General features: G+C 39.5%; 1 protein-coding gene and 1 long non-coding RNA gene across 3 annotated transcripts; both read right to left on the bottom strand.

Annotated features, from left to right (window-relative positions):
- Nucleotides 1-177: 177 nt before the first annotated feature.
- Nucleotides 178-975, bottom strand: LOC133742617 (transcription initiation factor IIB-like). Its single transcript, XM_062170307.1, has 2 exons — nucleotides 949-975; nucleotides 178-837 (listed from the first exon to the last, which is right to left on the bottom strand). The coding sequence occupies exons 1-2, from the start codon at nucleotides 973-975 to the stop codon at nucleotides 340-342; spliced, it is 525 nt and encodes a 174-aa protein (XP_062026291.1). The 3' UTR covers nucleotides 178-339.
- Nucleotides 976-9,070: 8,095 nt separating this feature from the next.
- On the bottom strand, nucleotides 9,071-11,820 carry LOC133745130 (uncharacterized). 2 transcript variants are annotated; one of them, XR_009863482.1, is made up of 5 exons: nucleotides 11,280-11,820; nucleotides 10,806-10,965; nucleotides 10,577-10,655; nucleotides 9,682-9,806; nucleotides 9,071-9,494 (listed from the first exon to the last, which is right to left on the bottom strand). It is a non-coding gene; the product is annotated as an uncharacterized LOC133745130 (long non-coding RNA). The 2 variants fall into 2 exon arrangements; XR_009863483.1 differs by lacking the exon at nucleotides 9,071-9,494 and having other exon boundaries at nucleotides 9,510-9,806; nucleotides 11,280-11,818.
- Between the last annotated feature and the right edge of the window lie 1,897 nt (nucleotides 11,821-13,717).

Here is a 13,717-nt window from a genome sequence, read left to right as displayed (position 1 = left end):
CGATTCTTCTGGTTAGGTCTCTCTCTTTGTACTCTGTTTTTGGTTTTAGGTAAAGATTATGCATCCTTCAGTTAAAGCCATGTGCCTTGTTCTAGATATATATACAACAAAGTAAAACTTGATTTTATGTGAAGCTTGCAACATATATCTAGTTTAATACAACAAAGTAAAACTTGATTTTATGTAAAGCTTATGCAAGCTTCAGTTTAACACATTGTAAATTGTTCATAGATACTAGTTTAATACAACAAAGAAAAACTCTGCATGAACATATTCTACAATTAATCAGCTTGACAACACTTTCAGGGCCTGTTGGGACGTTGGGTATTAAACTGTTGATCATCTTGACAAATTCAGATGATACCAGTTGGGTATTATTTCAGATACATGAGGACTAAGGTCTTTGTATGAATTTTTGATAGTTGCTGGTGCTACTCCTGTAACATCTGCAATATCTTTGAGAGGCTTCTTGTTACTATCATCTGAAAGCTGAGTGATGATGTAAATCACTGCTGCGGCTATCGATACAGGGCTCCTCCTTATATCAAATTCTTGCGACTTGTGCACAGCTTGTTGTGCTGCTTTGATTGCTTGATTGTTCAAGCCAAGAGAGGAACAGAATCGCCTCATATAGTCCCCAGCATTTGCTACTTGTAACGGCTTCTCCGTTAACCCCAGTTGCTTGATTATGTATTCCTTTGCTCTACCAATCTCTTTCTTTGAGGCTCCATTCGCGACGGAGAAGATTTCCTCGAGAGTTCTGGGCTTGTCTTCTTGTTTACAAGCAATGTGTAGGCAAGCAGCCAATAATGCATCTTGGTTTCTTCCCTTGCTACACTTTTGTTATCTTTTTTTCTCTTTTTTGGCTTACAGAGATATTGCATTTAGGTTACCTAATGGCACAGATTATTATCTCTGTAAGATTTGAAAGTAGTTTCAAAAATTTACAACAGGAAATACAAAAATAGAATTCATTATGCCTAAAGCTGAATTGACAAAAAAATATCAAACAAATTTGAACTGGCTAAACACCTGTTCACTTACCATAAGATACCATTCAAAACAATTGATAGCATAATTCAAAGGTGATCACAAACTTGAGCAAAAGTATCCTAACTGACCAATAAGCAAAAGCTTTGATTGAAGTATATAGGCAGTAAGAAGAAAAAATCACATTCACAGAAGGAGATAAAAATGTATGAAGAGATGCATACCTAAGAAGCTAAGTTACTTCCAAGGCTTGAATGAAACAACAGCACCACAAAAGATAGACCTGTGGAAGAACTGATATCAGTATTCAATTATGATTCACTAAAGAATTTTTTTTTGCTGTTATCCTAATTTGGTTAGTAACAGTTGATATTTAATGGAGAAGGTGCACAGCATAGGTATGAAGGATAGCATATGTTTTGATGTATGTACGCTGAGCAAGCATGAATAGCTAGAACTAAACAGTTTGGTTTATTGTGTATTAATTCGCTAGCTGCACACGAAAAAATTGGTCTTTGGTTTGTGATTAGAATGATCACTTGATCAATAGTTTTTTGGATTTTCACAAATTTCACTTGATTTAAGGGTAACTAATTGAATCAAATGATAAAAATCGCATTACAACGAAATGTGGCAGTTGTTTTGTTGGTTTGTGAAAAGATTACACATGAGACATCCAAAACTAAACAACTAAATGAATAGTTTTATGTTATACATCAAATGGAAGTATTCCAGAGAAAGCCCTGTCCTGCATTCCATTTACTTGTGTCTAATAGTGAATACAAAAATATATGAATTCTCCATTTGACACCAAAAAAAAAAAAAAAAATGAAGACAAAAAGCAAACTGATACAAATTAGTGAAATTACAGAAACCGATGAAGAGGTATATACCTCAGAAGCTAAGTCGCTTCAAACTTGAAAGCCTCAAATGAAATAAGATCAGCACAAATCAACCTGTGGAGCAACCCATATGAGTATTTAGGTATAATTCAGTAAACAAAAATGAAGAGTAATCCCTGATACTTTCTTTTCCTTTCTATTTTACTATTTTTCTTTTTGCTCTTCATTTTTTTTTTAAATTGCGTGTATCAAATGCAAGATCTATATGGATTCAAATTGAAATGTTAAACAATGAAGCATTGATCATATGAATAAGGACATGTCATATGTCACAGATGTAAGTTTGCAATTTCATGACTGAGGATTGTTTACTGCCCATTTACATGATAGTAAATAATCCTCAGTTATGAAAGATACCAATTAAGTTTCTTACTTTCCTACTTTAAATGTTTACTCACCTTTGAGACACAGCAGACTAAGTCACTGTTTACATGATAGTAAACAGTATTTCATGACTGAGGATTGTTTACTGCCCATTTACATGATAGTAAATAATCCTCAGTTATGAAAGATACCAATTAAGTTTCTTACTTCGCTACTTTAAATGTTTACTCACTTTTAAGACACAGCAGACTAAGTCACTGTTCAAGTCTTTCTTGTTTCTAACTGATTTCAACTTTTGAAACAGAGATGAAGCTGCACAAAGTTAAACAGAAATAATTCATATATAAAACAAATGATAAGAAGTGTTTTTTGCAATAATTGAAATGGCTAAACAAAATAGCAATCAAAATTACATATGAATCAAAAAGCTAGTTTCTTTACGATTGTTATGAACATCAGAGAAAGCAAGAAAGATATAGAAGTAGCAACGAAATAGTTATAAACATGAGAGAAAGCAGGAAAGATAGGGAAGTAGCAACGAAATAGTTATAACTGGGCTTGATTTTCAGTTTAAGCTCTCTAGCAATAGAGAAACCAAAGGAATTGCAGCATTCTATCATTGTAATGATCTAGTATTTGTCTCTTATAAATGTATTTCACTGGAGTATAACTTTTCATTTAACTTCAATCAATTCTAACACTTGTAATAGGCTAAAAACGTTGACTGCTGAATAGCGATCATGCACTCTATGATATTGTCTAATTTCATTCAAAAAAATGATTAAGTTGAAACCAAAAACAATGCACATTGCAGTTGCTCTGTTGTGCGGTAACTAATTTGTTCACAGTATAAATTTTATTACAAAATCTGTATCATTGTAAACAAATTGTGATATGCAGTACTATCATCTTTCAATATACCAAGCCATTACATTTTTCTACGATATTTCAAAGAGCAGTAGTACAAAATATCAAAAGATTGACTAATACTATCATTTCTTTCTGAGAAATATGTGCTATCATTATAAACTTCAAACTAAACTTGAAATCATTGACAGTAAAACCATAAAGAATATACAATCTGAAAATTCCAATTTTTCAAATCTTAATGAAAGGTGTAAATTAATTATATCATTTTGTGGAACTCAATCAGTACCATAGTCTTAAAATCGATGACAGTGATTTAAAAATAAAAAAGCAATTTTTTTGCGAAATAATGAAGCTAGTATTATTGCTGGTGCATAGGATTATTGCGAAGTCCATAACTTTAGTCTTTTATGCATTTATACAGTTTAGGCAGGGAAAGGAGGAGATCTGTGAAATCATGAAGCTAGTATTATTGCTGGTGCATTGGATTTGACACAAAAAACTGTCAAGGATGCAATGTGGACACCCATCTCTGAAACCTTTTCTCTGGACGTAAATTCCACACTCAACATGTATGTCCAATATTTCCTCCCTCTTTTACTTCTTTGAATCTTCCAATACGTTTACGGCTACATTATATCCTGAGGCAAACAATGGGTTTAATCAAGGGCAAGGGTCACAGTCGTGTACCTACTACTCCAGCAATCCCAAAAACATTATAGGCCTCATTCTGGTAAGTTAGAATCGCAATTCAAGAGATCAGCTTTTTCATGAATTATTACATAACCTAATATTCTGCCCGGTTTAGGTTAAGAATCTAGTTTTCTCTGCCTCCCTGAAGATGAAACTCCGGTGAGCATTTGACTATAAGGAGAATGCCAAGGTATGAGAAGTTTTCCCATTGACTATTAATCACCATAGAATGTCATTGCTCATTATGTTTGTTCTGTTTTTGCTGCAGATACCTAACTCTATATAAACACACATAAATAAACATTTACTGATAATGAAGAGCTACATAAGGAAAGGATTTAAAATGAACAGGTCCGAGAAACATGAAGCTGATGTTTATGATCATTACCAGAAAACTATATCAGAAGCATATATTCACTCCCTCACTTCATTAGGTGAAGCAAAATCAAGACAACAATTCCAAATGTTGTGGGTTTCTCAAGAAAAATGAACCCAGAAAAAAATGCAAGTGAACATGAAGCTAATCACAGAAAGCAGACCATGGAATTTACAAATCCAAACACAAAAACTTCAAATAAATTTCTTTTCCATTCCTCAACTGCATATCATCGGAATTAATTCAAAACCCATAATCAAGATTTCAATTTTGGAAACACTATCTACTAATTGATAACCAACTGAAAATACATCATAGTACATGCTGCATCGCACTAAGAACAAATGCATCACACTAAAGCAACCACATACAAAAACAACACATCCATATAAATAGAGAACAACATCAGATATTTCACTCACACCACATAACAAAAACATCATCACTCTCATTTCAACATATCGAGAAAAAAAGTGAAACTTCTTGAAACCTAGGGTTTTGCCGCCCGGGTTCTAGGGTTTCTGCATAGCCGTTTACGGCCCGGAGGAAGAAGACAACTCGTCTTCTTTGGTGAAAGATGAATATCTTGGTCTGGAATTGCCAAGGAATCGTGAATCGGAAGACCCGGCATGCGCTCAAACTTCTTACCCAGAAGCACCAGCCTCGTCTTGTCTTCCTGAGTGAAACTCATTGCACCAAGCCGCAGCATCAATCTCTTCCCCAGGCGGTGGGGCTGCCAAACATAATCCATTTCGATAGAGTGGATCGTGCTGGAGGGCTTGCCCTCCTTTATGATGATTCGATCACGGTAACTGTACGAGACGTAAACTTTTTCTTCATTGATGTGGATGTGAAAGGGCCTGATGACATCCAATGGCGGTTCACTGGTTTTTATGGGCACCCGGAGACAGGGCAGCGACATCTCTCATGGGATCTGCTCCGTTCCCTCGCGCGCCGATCGACAGACAAATGGATCGTAGCCGGGGATTTTAATGAGATATTGGAACTGAGTGAGAAATCTGGAGGAAGGCTCCGAAGTCAGCAACAGATGAACGCATTTCGCCAAGCTTTGCTGGACTGCAATCTTGTAGACCTGGGGGCAGCTGGCGGACCCTTCACATGGAGTGATGCCCACACAAAGGAGAGGTTAGATAGGGTTGTTGGTTCCTCAACGTGGCAAGGGGCTTTCGGCTTTTCCAGGGTAGTTCACTTGCCCCCTAGCAGATCTGACCACGTTCCTATGCTTCTGGAAGTCCGAACGGAACAGATTGTGCATCATAGAGGCAGGAGGCGGTTTCGATTCGAAGAAATGTGGTGTTCCCATGAATCTTTTACCCAGGTTGTGGAGGAGGCCTGGACGGTACCCCAGAATGGGAGCCCGATAGTGCAAGTGTGTCGAAAAATAAAGGATACGGGAAAGACGTTGTTGGATTGGGACAGAACAACTTTCAAAAGTAGGAGGGAAGAGTTGGATTCGGTCCGATGCCGATTGGATTTGCTGCTGCAGAAGCCTTTTGACTCGGGTGACCAAGCTGAAAAGCTCCAGTTATCTCGGCGATTGAGTGAGTTGATGTCCATTGATGAAACTTATTGGCGTCAACGATCACGTGCAATTTGGCTTAAAGATGGAGATAGGAACTCTAAATTTTTCCACCAAAGAGCCTCGAATCGTAAGCAGAAGAATAAGATTAAAGGTTTGTTTGATGATAATGGGGTATGGCAGACTTCCTCTAATGACATTGAAGACGTGGTTATGAAATACTTCCAGCAGGTTTATGCTAGTCAGGCACCAGATGTTAGAGCTCAAGAAGTGGTGTTGCAGACAATTGGTTCAAGAGTTACTGTCGAAATGAACGAGTCGTTATTGGCTCCTTATAGTATGGAGGAGGTTCGAAATGCCCTCTTCCAAATGCATCCCTCCAAAGCACCTGGACCGGATGGCATGTCTCCCTTCTTTTTCCAGAAGTACTGGGATCTTGTGGGGTCAGAGGTTAGTAGAGCAGTGATTTCTTTGTTGACAACTAAGGATATGCCTTCGGATTTGAACTTTACTCATGTGGTTTTGATTCCGAAGGTGAAAGAAGTACAGCATATGTCACAACTACGACCTATTTCTTTATGCAATGTCCTTTACAAAATAGCTTCAAAGGTGTTGGCTAATAGATTGAAAGTGCTATTACCGGCCATTATCTCCCCACAGCAGAGTGCGTTTGTCCCAGATAGGTTAATCTCTGACAATACTTTAGTGGCCACTGAACTTGCTCATTATATGAATAAGTTGCGAAGAGGCCAGGAAGGATTTTTGGCTCTCAAATTGGATATTACTAAAGCCTACGACCGTTTGGAGTGGGATTTCCTCAGGAAAATAATGCTCAAAATGGGATTTGCGGTTCAATGGGTGGATTTGATCATGTTCTGCCTCTCCACAGTCCGGTATTCTTTCCTCATTAATGGGATTCCAAGCGGGTTTGTTACTCCTCATCGAGGATTGAGGCAAGGTGATCCCATCTCTCCTTATTTATTTCTATTATGTGCTGAAGGATTGTCAACCCTTATTTCTCACTCTGTGGCTAATGGTCAGTGGCAAGGGTTGCGGGTTTGTGATGGGGCCCCTGTTATTAGTCATTTGCTTTTTGCAGATGATAGTATGTTGTACTCTAATGCTTCTTCTCAGGATTGCCTTTTGATTCGGAATATATTAAATGTCTATGAGAGAGCTTCGGGGCAAAAGATTAACTTGCAAAAGAGTAGTGTGGTATTTAGTGGGAGTGTGCCTTCCATTCTACAGCGCTCATTGGCTGACATTCTAGACGTTCAGGTAGTGGACAAGCATGAGAAGTATCTTGGCATTCCTACTCTGGTAGGTAGATCGAAAGCTGACACTTTTGCTTATATCAAAGATAATTTGTCAAAGAAGCTTACAGGTTGGCGTACCAAATTATTAAGTGCAGCTGGTAAGGAGATCCTGATAAAAGTCATAGCACAGGCAATGCCCCTGTACACTATGAATTGCTACCTTCTACCGCAGAATTTGATCCATGAACTCCACCAACTTTGTGCCCAATTTTGGTGGGGGAGTACAGAAGATAAAAAAGCTATGCATTGGAGAGCTTGGGATGAGTTATGTAAACCTAAAGTGATGGGTGGAATGGGATTTCGTCATCTGTTTGCTTTTAATCTGGCTATGTTAGCTAAACAAGGATGGCGTCTAATTCAAGATCCTGGGTCTTTGGTTGGTAAGCTGTTGAAGGCAATCTATTTTCCCCATTGTACTTTTTGGGATGCGGAGGTTGGTTCAGCTCCATCCTATGCTTGGCGGAGCATTCTGAATGGTAGAGATATTCTGCAGGCCGGTATTCGGCGTCATATTGGGGATGGTAAGTCCACCAACGTGTGGACTGATCCTTGGTTGATAGGGGAGGATTTGACTTCTTTCTATACTCCTCGAGTTAATATGGTTTCAGATCTTATTTTATCTCCAGGTGTTTGGAACCAGGCTTTACTACAGGAGCTCTTCCCTTTACATATTACACAAAAGATCTTGGCGCTACCGCTTAGTAATCGTATGCATGCTGATCGGTGGATTTGGTCTGGTGATAAGAAGGGAGGCTTCACCGTCAAATCCGCCTACCATATAGCACGGGATAGAGTTTTGGGTGAGAATTCTAGCATGCCTAACCCTAGTGCCGAGCTTTGGAACAGGATTTGGCAAGCCCCGGTCCCGGGGAAGGTTAAAATTTGTGTATGGAAGGCGGCGTCCAATATTCTTCCATCTCGGAGTCGGCTAAGTGAAAGGGGTATAGACATTGATACCCAATGCCCATTCTGTGACGAAGAAATTGAGTCCCCTCTACATGCATTAAGAGATTGCTCTCATGCAAAATCCTTTCTTCAATTGGCAAATATTCCCACTGTTCCCTCTTCTGCAAGCGTGATAGAGTGGTTAGTAGCTTCTTATTCTCAGTCCCCTACTACCTTTGCTACCTTGTTGATGGTGATTTGGGCAACTTGGCGTAATCGAAACGCGAAAGTGTGGGGAGATGAAGCTAAGTTAGCTTCGGAAGTTGTGCCACTTACTCTAGGATGGTGGGAGGAATTTAAGGTTGCTCATTCATCTTCTCGCCTAGCATCTCCAATACAGAATGTTAGATGGAAGAAGCCTCCTATAGGGATGATCAAACTAAATGTGGATGCGGCTTTTAGCACTGCGGATGGGAGTGTAGGTGTTGGGGGTGTGTTTCGAGACTTTGAGGGCTCTTGTTTGGGAGGTTTTCGCCACACACTTCCTGCAGCTTCTTCCGCTCGGCATGCGGAACTGGTAGCGCTGCTGGTGGGTGTCCAGCTAGCTATCTCTCATCAATTTGTCCCTCTGATAGTGGAGATTGATTGTCAAGACTTGGTACAAGCTGTGGTGCATGCCTCCTTTGATCATTCGGAGCTGGGCTACCTATTAGGTGACCTTCGAGAGGTCTTGCAGCTAGCATCCTTTGCGCAAGTTCATCATGTGCGCCGAGCAGCAAACATAGTGGCTCATACTTTAGCACAAGATGCTAGACATGGGCAGTTTTTTATGCAGTTCTTTACTGTACCTCCTCCAAATGTGGTGGAGCTTATATCCATTGATTGTAATGACTTGTAAGTCAATGAAATCTATTTCATTTCCCTCAAAAAAAAAAAAAAAACATCATCACTCTCAGCTCCATTCAAACGCACACAAAACTCAATCAAAACCGCAATTTTAAAGACCTCATACAGACCCAAAATCAAACACACACCTGTTCTCCTGCTGAAAGCTATCCCCCAAACTCGATCAAAATTTTCGAATCCACCTCTCCGGAAACAAACCTAATCCCTCCCCCCAAAGTCCACCACAATCTTGAATCTCTCTTCTTCTCTTTCCCACCCCAGCAACCTACGATGACATCAAATCAACAATTCAAAATCCCAAATTTGGTAAATAAACTTTGAAAACCAAACCTCTCCCACTTGTTTTCAGTGCAACCTTTGTATCTCAGAACCTGATCAATGCGATGCTACGCTTCTATCGGACAGTCGATGCTACGCTTCTACGCCTGTATCTCACAGCTTGATAGCTACAGTCGATGGAGGTTTCCCGAACGCGCAAATACACCGACCCTTTTCTCACTACATAACATAAACCTCATGGACAAAAGCGCATTTTACTGTTGATAGGAATCGTGCTTAGGAACAGTACAGGAGCTTTAGTATATAGAGAATTGCCGGCAACTCTTGAAGACCAATTACTGTTGCGAGTTTAAGGATTATTCACAGAAACCTATCCAAGTTATGTACTGCAGTAGGCAGTGAAACCAAAATCTCTTCTACTTCAATAGTTGCAAAATATCATATAAAATTCTTCAATTATACAAAATAAACAATGGCAGATCTTAACCAATCCTCTATCATGTTTTTTCAAATATAATAACAAATTACTACAAAAACATCATATGAATCCCCTCATATTAAAACCTCATATGCAGACAACTTTTGATGCTGCGAGAAAAGTACCTCTGCGCTGCTCTTTTGGTAAACTGTGAAACGTTTGGTCATGCTCCATCCGCAAATGATAAATCAGCCTGCATCTTTTCATATCAAGACGCACAGATAGCCCTCCTAACTTTTGTTGAACAAACCTGCCATATCGAAACTGATCACATACACAGGTTTAAGATTGAGCAACAATGTGGAATGAGATTTTAGGAAGAGAACCCAAAACTGTGAATGAAATCAAAGCTAACATCTCAGAAGTGACTCAGAATAGATATATTGAGCATTTCAAGTAACCATATATGCGTAATAACTCAAATGTGCCTTTTGTAAGTTATAAGAAAAGTTGGAAACGTTAACAGCATTATCTTCACATAGCAAAAGTGGGTAGAAAGTTTTTACTTGATACTTTTTTCTCTGCCAATTCAAGTAATGATAGCAGTAAACTCATAAAAGGAAAGCATCAATAACAAAGATCAAGTAATGATTGGAGTGAACATATAAGGAACATACTGTATAATAAGATACTTGTTGCAGAAACTAAGATCAAGAAAAAACCAAGCCCAGTTCATCTAGGTGACTTTGCTATACTCATCAGTCACTAACTTTAATAAGGAACATATAAGGAATATACTAACTTTAGATCGGTGAATATATAAGGAACATACTGTATAATAAGATACTTGTTGCCAGAACTAAGATCAAGAAAAAACCAAGCCCAGCCACACTTCATCTAGGTGACCTTGCTATACTCATCAGTCACTAACTTTAATGTGAACGTGTAAATCTATATTGCATACCCTCCATGACTCCAATGTGTAATTCAAATCATCAATGACTCCAACTTTTATTTCAGAATTGCCCCTTTGTATATGGAATATGATAAGACGAGATTAATGAGAGGACTACGAAATACCTGCTGCAACAGTTAAAACAACAATATTTGGATGAGGGTTCTTGCATATCTGATATATCAGCTTCTCTACCACATCACCCTGTAAAGCCACCAAACCTTACATTCAACTGAACAGTCATCAAATTAATCAGAACAGAGATAAACAAAGCCGAATAAGCACACTCGAGGAAGCCATGAACAATCAGCACATCCCTAAATACTCAGCATTTCAGCTAAAAGAAAACCATACCTCTCCAAACTCTCCAAGCTCACTATCAAATAACAACTCACCCAAAATCCTAAATGCCTCCAACACCAAAAAAGTTCCTTCCTTTAAGCACAAATAAACTGACCCACTTCCGTCTTGCTCCCCACAAAATCACAATTCAAAGCATTGATTCCAGTAGCAACTGAAACAAATAGTGAGAAAAAGACATTAGCAAATCGAAATCCTGTGGAATGGTACAAAATTCAAGTAGCCTCTTGTTTCAGGAACGCACGGTCCCAAATCTTTGCTTAAGCCATAATACCGAACAAACCAATACATCGACTAAGACAACAAAAAGGAAGCGTATTGGCAAATTTGCAACTATTACCGTCTCAAGCTGCTTGGTTGGATATAATTCAGAGTCAATTCCTATTGTATTGCAGTTCATATTCATAATTTTGATGCACAACATAACCAATATATTATTTCTTTTACTTTGAAAAGCAGAAACCACACCTCTCTGCATCTGGTCCCAATCTGTAGGAGCTCCAAAAAGCTGTCACTATTGCTCCTCTGCTGCTGTTCAACATCAATGATTTCTGAGCCTGAAATTAAGATCGAAGTATCGAACCATAAAAATGCGTTAAATTAGCAACTAGCAATCACGACAGCATATGGAATAAAGAAAACTCATAACTGAACTGAACCCTTTGTAACCAGTAAGCAATGGGTATTACATTTTTTTGATTGATAATGACCTAATATAAAACTTGAGCATATTCAAGCATAAACTATCTTCACATTTAGAAGGTAAAGACGGAGCTGGTTGAGGTGTTCTTTGCTAAAATCAACTCAAAGTAGGAAAAAAAAAAAAAACTTATCAAAGGCGGTGTTCTTCGCCGAGCCTCCGACGAATCTATTCATGCATCAAACAAATTCCCAGGAAGAACATGCCTGATTCTGGATTGTTCAATTTTTTTTTTTTTTTATGCATGTTCTTCCTGATGACCTAATGACCTTGCTGATGACGAACCCTGTTAGGAACCCAAAAGTGTTAGAATTCTTGTGTTACTAGGACTCTTGCTACCTATTTACTAAACGCACCGTTTTACTTGTATTGGTGCTGCGCACCGTTTCGGCATATATCTCTACAATGTTGGATAGAGCTGACTATGGTTACTCGTGTCCGTCAGCTGCCTATATATTTATTGTCTTGAAGAGAAGAGAAGAGAAGAGAAGTATATCAATGAAAAATCAGTTTTTATCTACTTATTTTCTTTAGTTTTCTCTCATTTCTTTCCTGTACGAGATGTCGTTTCATGGGCCAGCATCGTAACAAACGCGAAAAACATTGGGTGAGTGGCAGTGTCGTGAATAAAAGAAAAATAGGGGCAAAACAGTCCGTTACAGAGATGCAACATTCCATATATTATAATTATCGAAAAAAAAAAACATTCCGTATATTATAAAAAGGATTTGACCATATTGGATTAGAGTTGGACAAAAATACAAAATCAAGAAAAGGAAATCTACAGCTTCATTCATATTTCCAAAATCAAGAAATACAAAAATAGCTATAATGACTAAAACGGCCGTGTGTGGTGGTTAGGTAGTAGAACCCAGAAGCCCCGAGCTCATACTGGTCACTTTGTTATACAGTTGCAGGCCGGTGCAGGGGCGGATCCAGCCACATATGGGTAGGGCTCAAGCCCCACCGAGCTTTTAGGTTTGTACCTGTTTTGGGAATACTCCTTTCCCACCACTGAAGCCGGGGTTGGACTCTCCCGAAGTCCCGATTCGCAAACACAGCAACCTACAACCCAGCCTATATCAGCGCCGTTTCTGACTTTCTCTCCGTCTCCGGTCTCCGAGCTGTAGGTATCTCTCTCTCTCCCTCTCCGCCTTCTTCTCCTCCTCTTCTTCTGGGTAAGTTAATCTGCCTTAATTTGCTCAGAAGCCCGGAGCTCATAGTGGTCACTTTGTCATACAGGTTGTTATACACTGGTCGCAGGTGAGAATCGAAGTAATTGCAAGCCAAGATTGTAAGCCAGCAGAGCGCATAGATAAAGCCGGTGACACATTTGAACCAAAGAGCGGGAAATGGAATAGTGATGGATATGAAGATTGCAGTGACCCCAAAGAAAATGCCGACTCCCTGGAGCACCTCAGCCGCTTGTCTGAACATGGAGCGAATACATCTACCCACAAAGAAGCAAGTAAAGCCAAGGATGAGGGTGAATCCGAGGAAGTAAAAGATTGCAGGGAGCTCCGCGCCGGATTCGGTGGAGAGGAGAGCTATTTCGATGGTGGATGCCGAGCAGAACAGAGCAAGTATCTTTGCCCAATAATGGTTGGGTTGTTTGGGCTCTGCTGCTGCCGGTGGTTGAGCCATTTCTACGTCCGCTAGTTGAGCCATTTCTACGTTTGGAGGATCAGGAACCCGACCAAGTCTTGCTCGGAGAAGTACGTGTTTTGAGACCATTGGTAGAAAACCTCTCTTTTTATAGAGAGATTTTGTCTTGCACGTTTGACCGCCGGTTCCATGAGCAAAAGAAATTTCTACGTGGTGTAGGAAATAGTTTGAGCGCCGGTTCCATGAGCAAAAGAAATTTCTACGTGGTGTGGGAAATAGTTTGAGCGCCGGTTCCATGGTGGTGCTGACGTCATGGGAAATAGTTTGAGCGCCGGTTCCATGGTGGTGCTGACGTCATGGGAATATGACATGGCCTCCATTCATTGGATGAGAGCCTCATTTCTTTTTCAGATCTGCAAATTTGACCGACGAAGTGAAAGAGTCAAAGAGATGGGTCTTTAATATGGCTAAATCTCCTAGAACCTGAGCAAAAGAAATTTCTACGTGGTGGTGCTGACGTCATGGGAAATAGTTTGCCATATAGAATACTAGTACTGGTGCCCGCGCTTCTGCCGCCAGATTTGTTGTTGTCAATGAAAAG

The sequence above is a fragment of the Rosa rugosa genome, chromosome 4 (genome assembly GCF_958449725.1).
Source record: "Rosa rugosa chromosome 4, drRosRugo1.1, whole genome shotgun sequence".
In the NCBI taxonomy this organism is placed as follows: domain Eukaryota; kingdom Viridiplantae; phylum Streptophyta; class Magnoliopsida; order Rosales; family Rosaceae; genus Rosa; species Rosa rugosa.
Note: the sequence above shows the minus strand (reverse complement) of the source record. Positions and strands in the feature narration are given on the sequence as shown.

What these genes read in the sequence shown, in the direction of transcription:
- LOC133742617 (XM_062170307.1), bottom strand. Translation starts at nt 975, where the DNA reads ATGAATTCTATTTTTGTATTTCCTGTT. An exon ending in CTATTTTTGTATTTCCTGTT is followed by an intron (nt 838 to 948) that starts GTAAATTTTTGA and finishes AGATAACAAAAG; the next exon opens with TGTAGCAAGGGAAGAAACCA.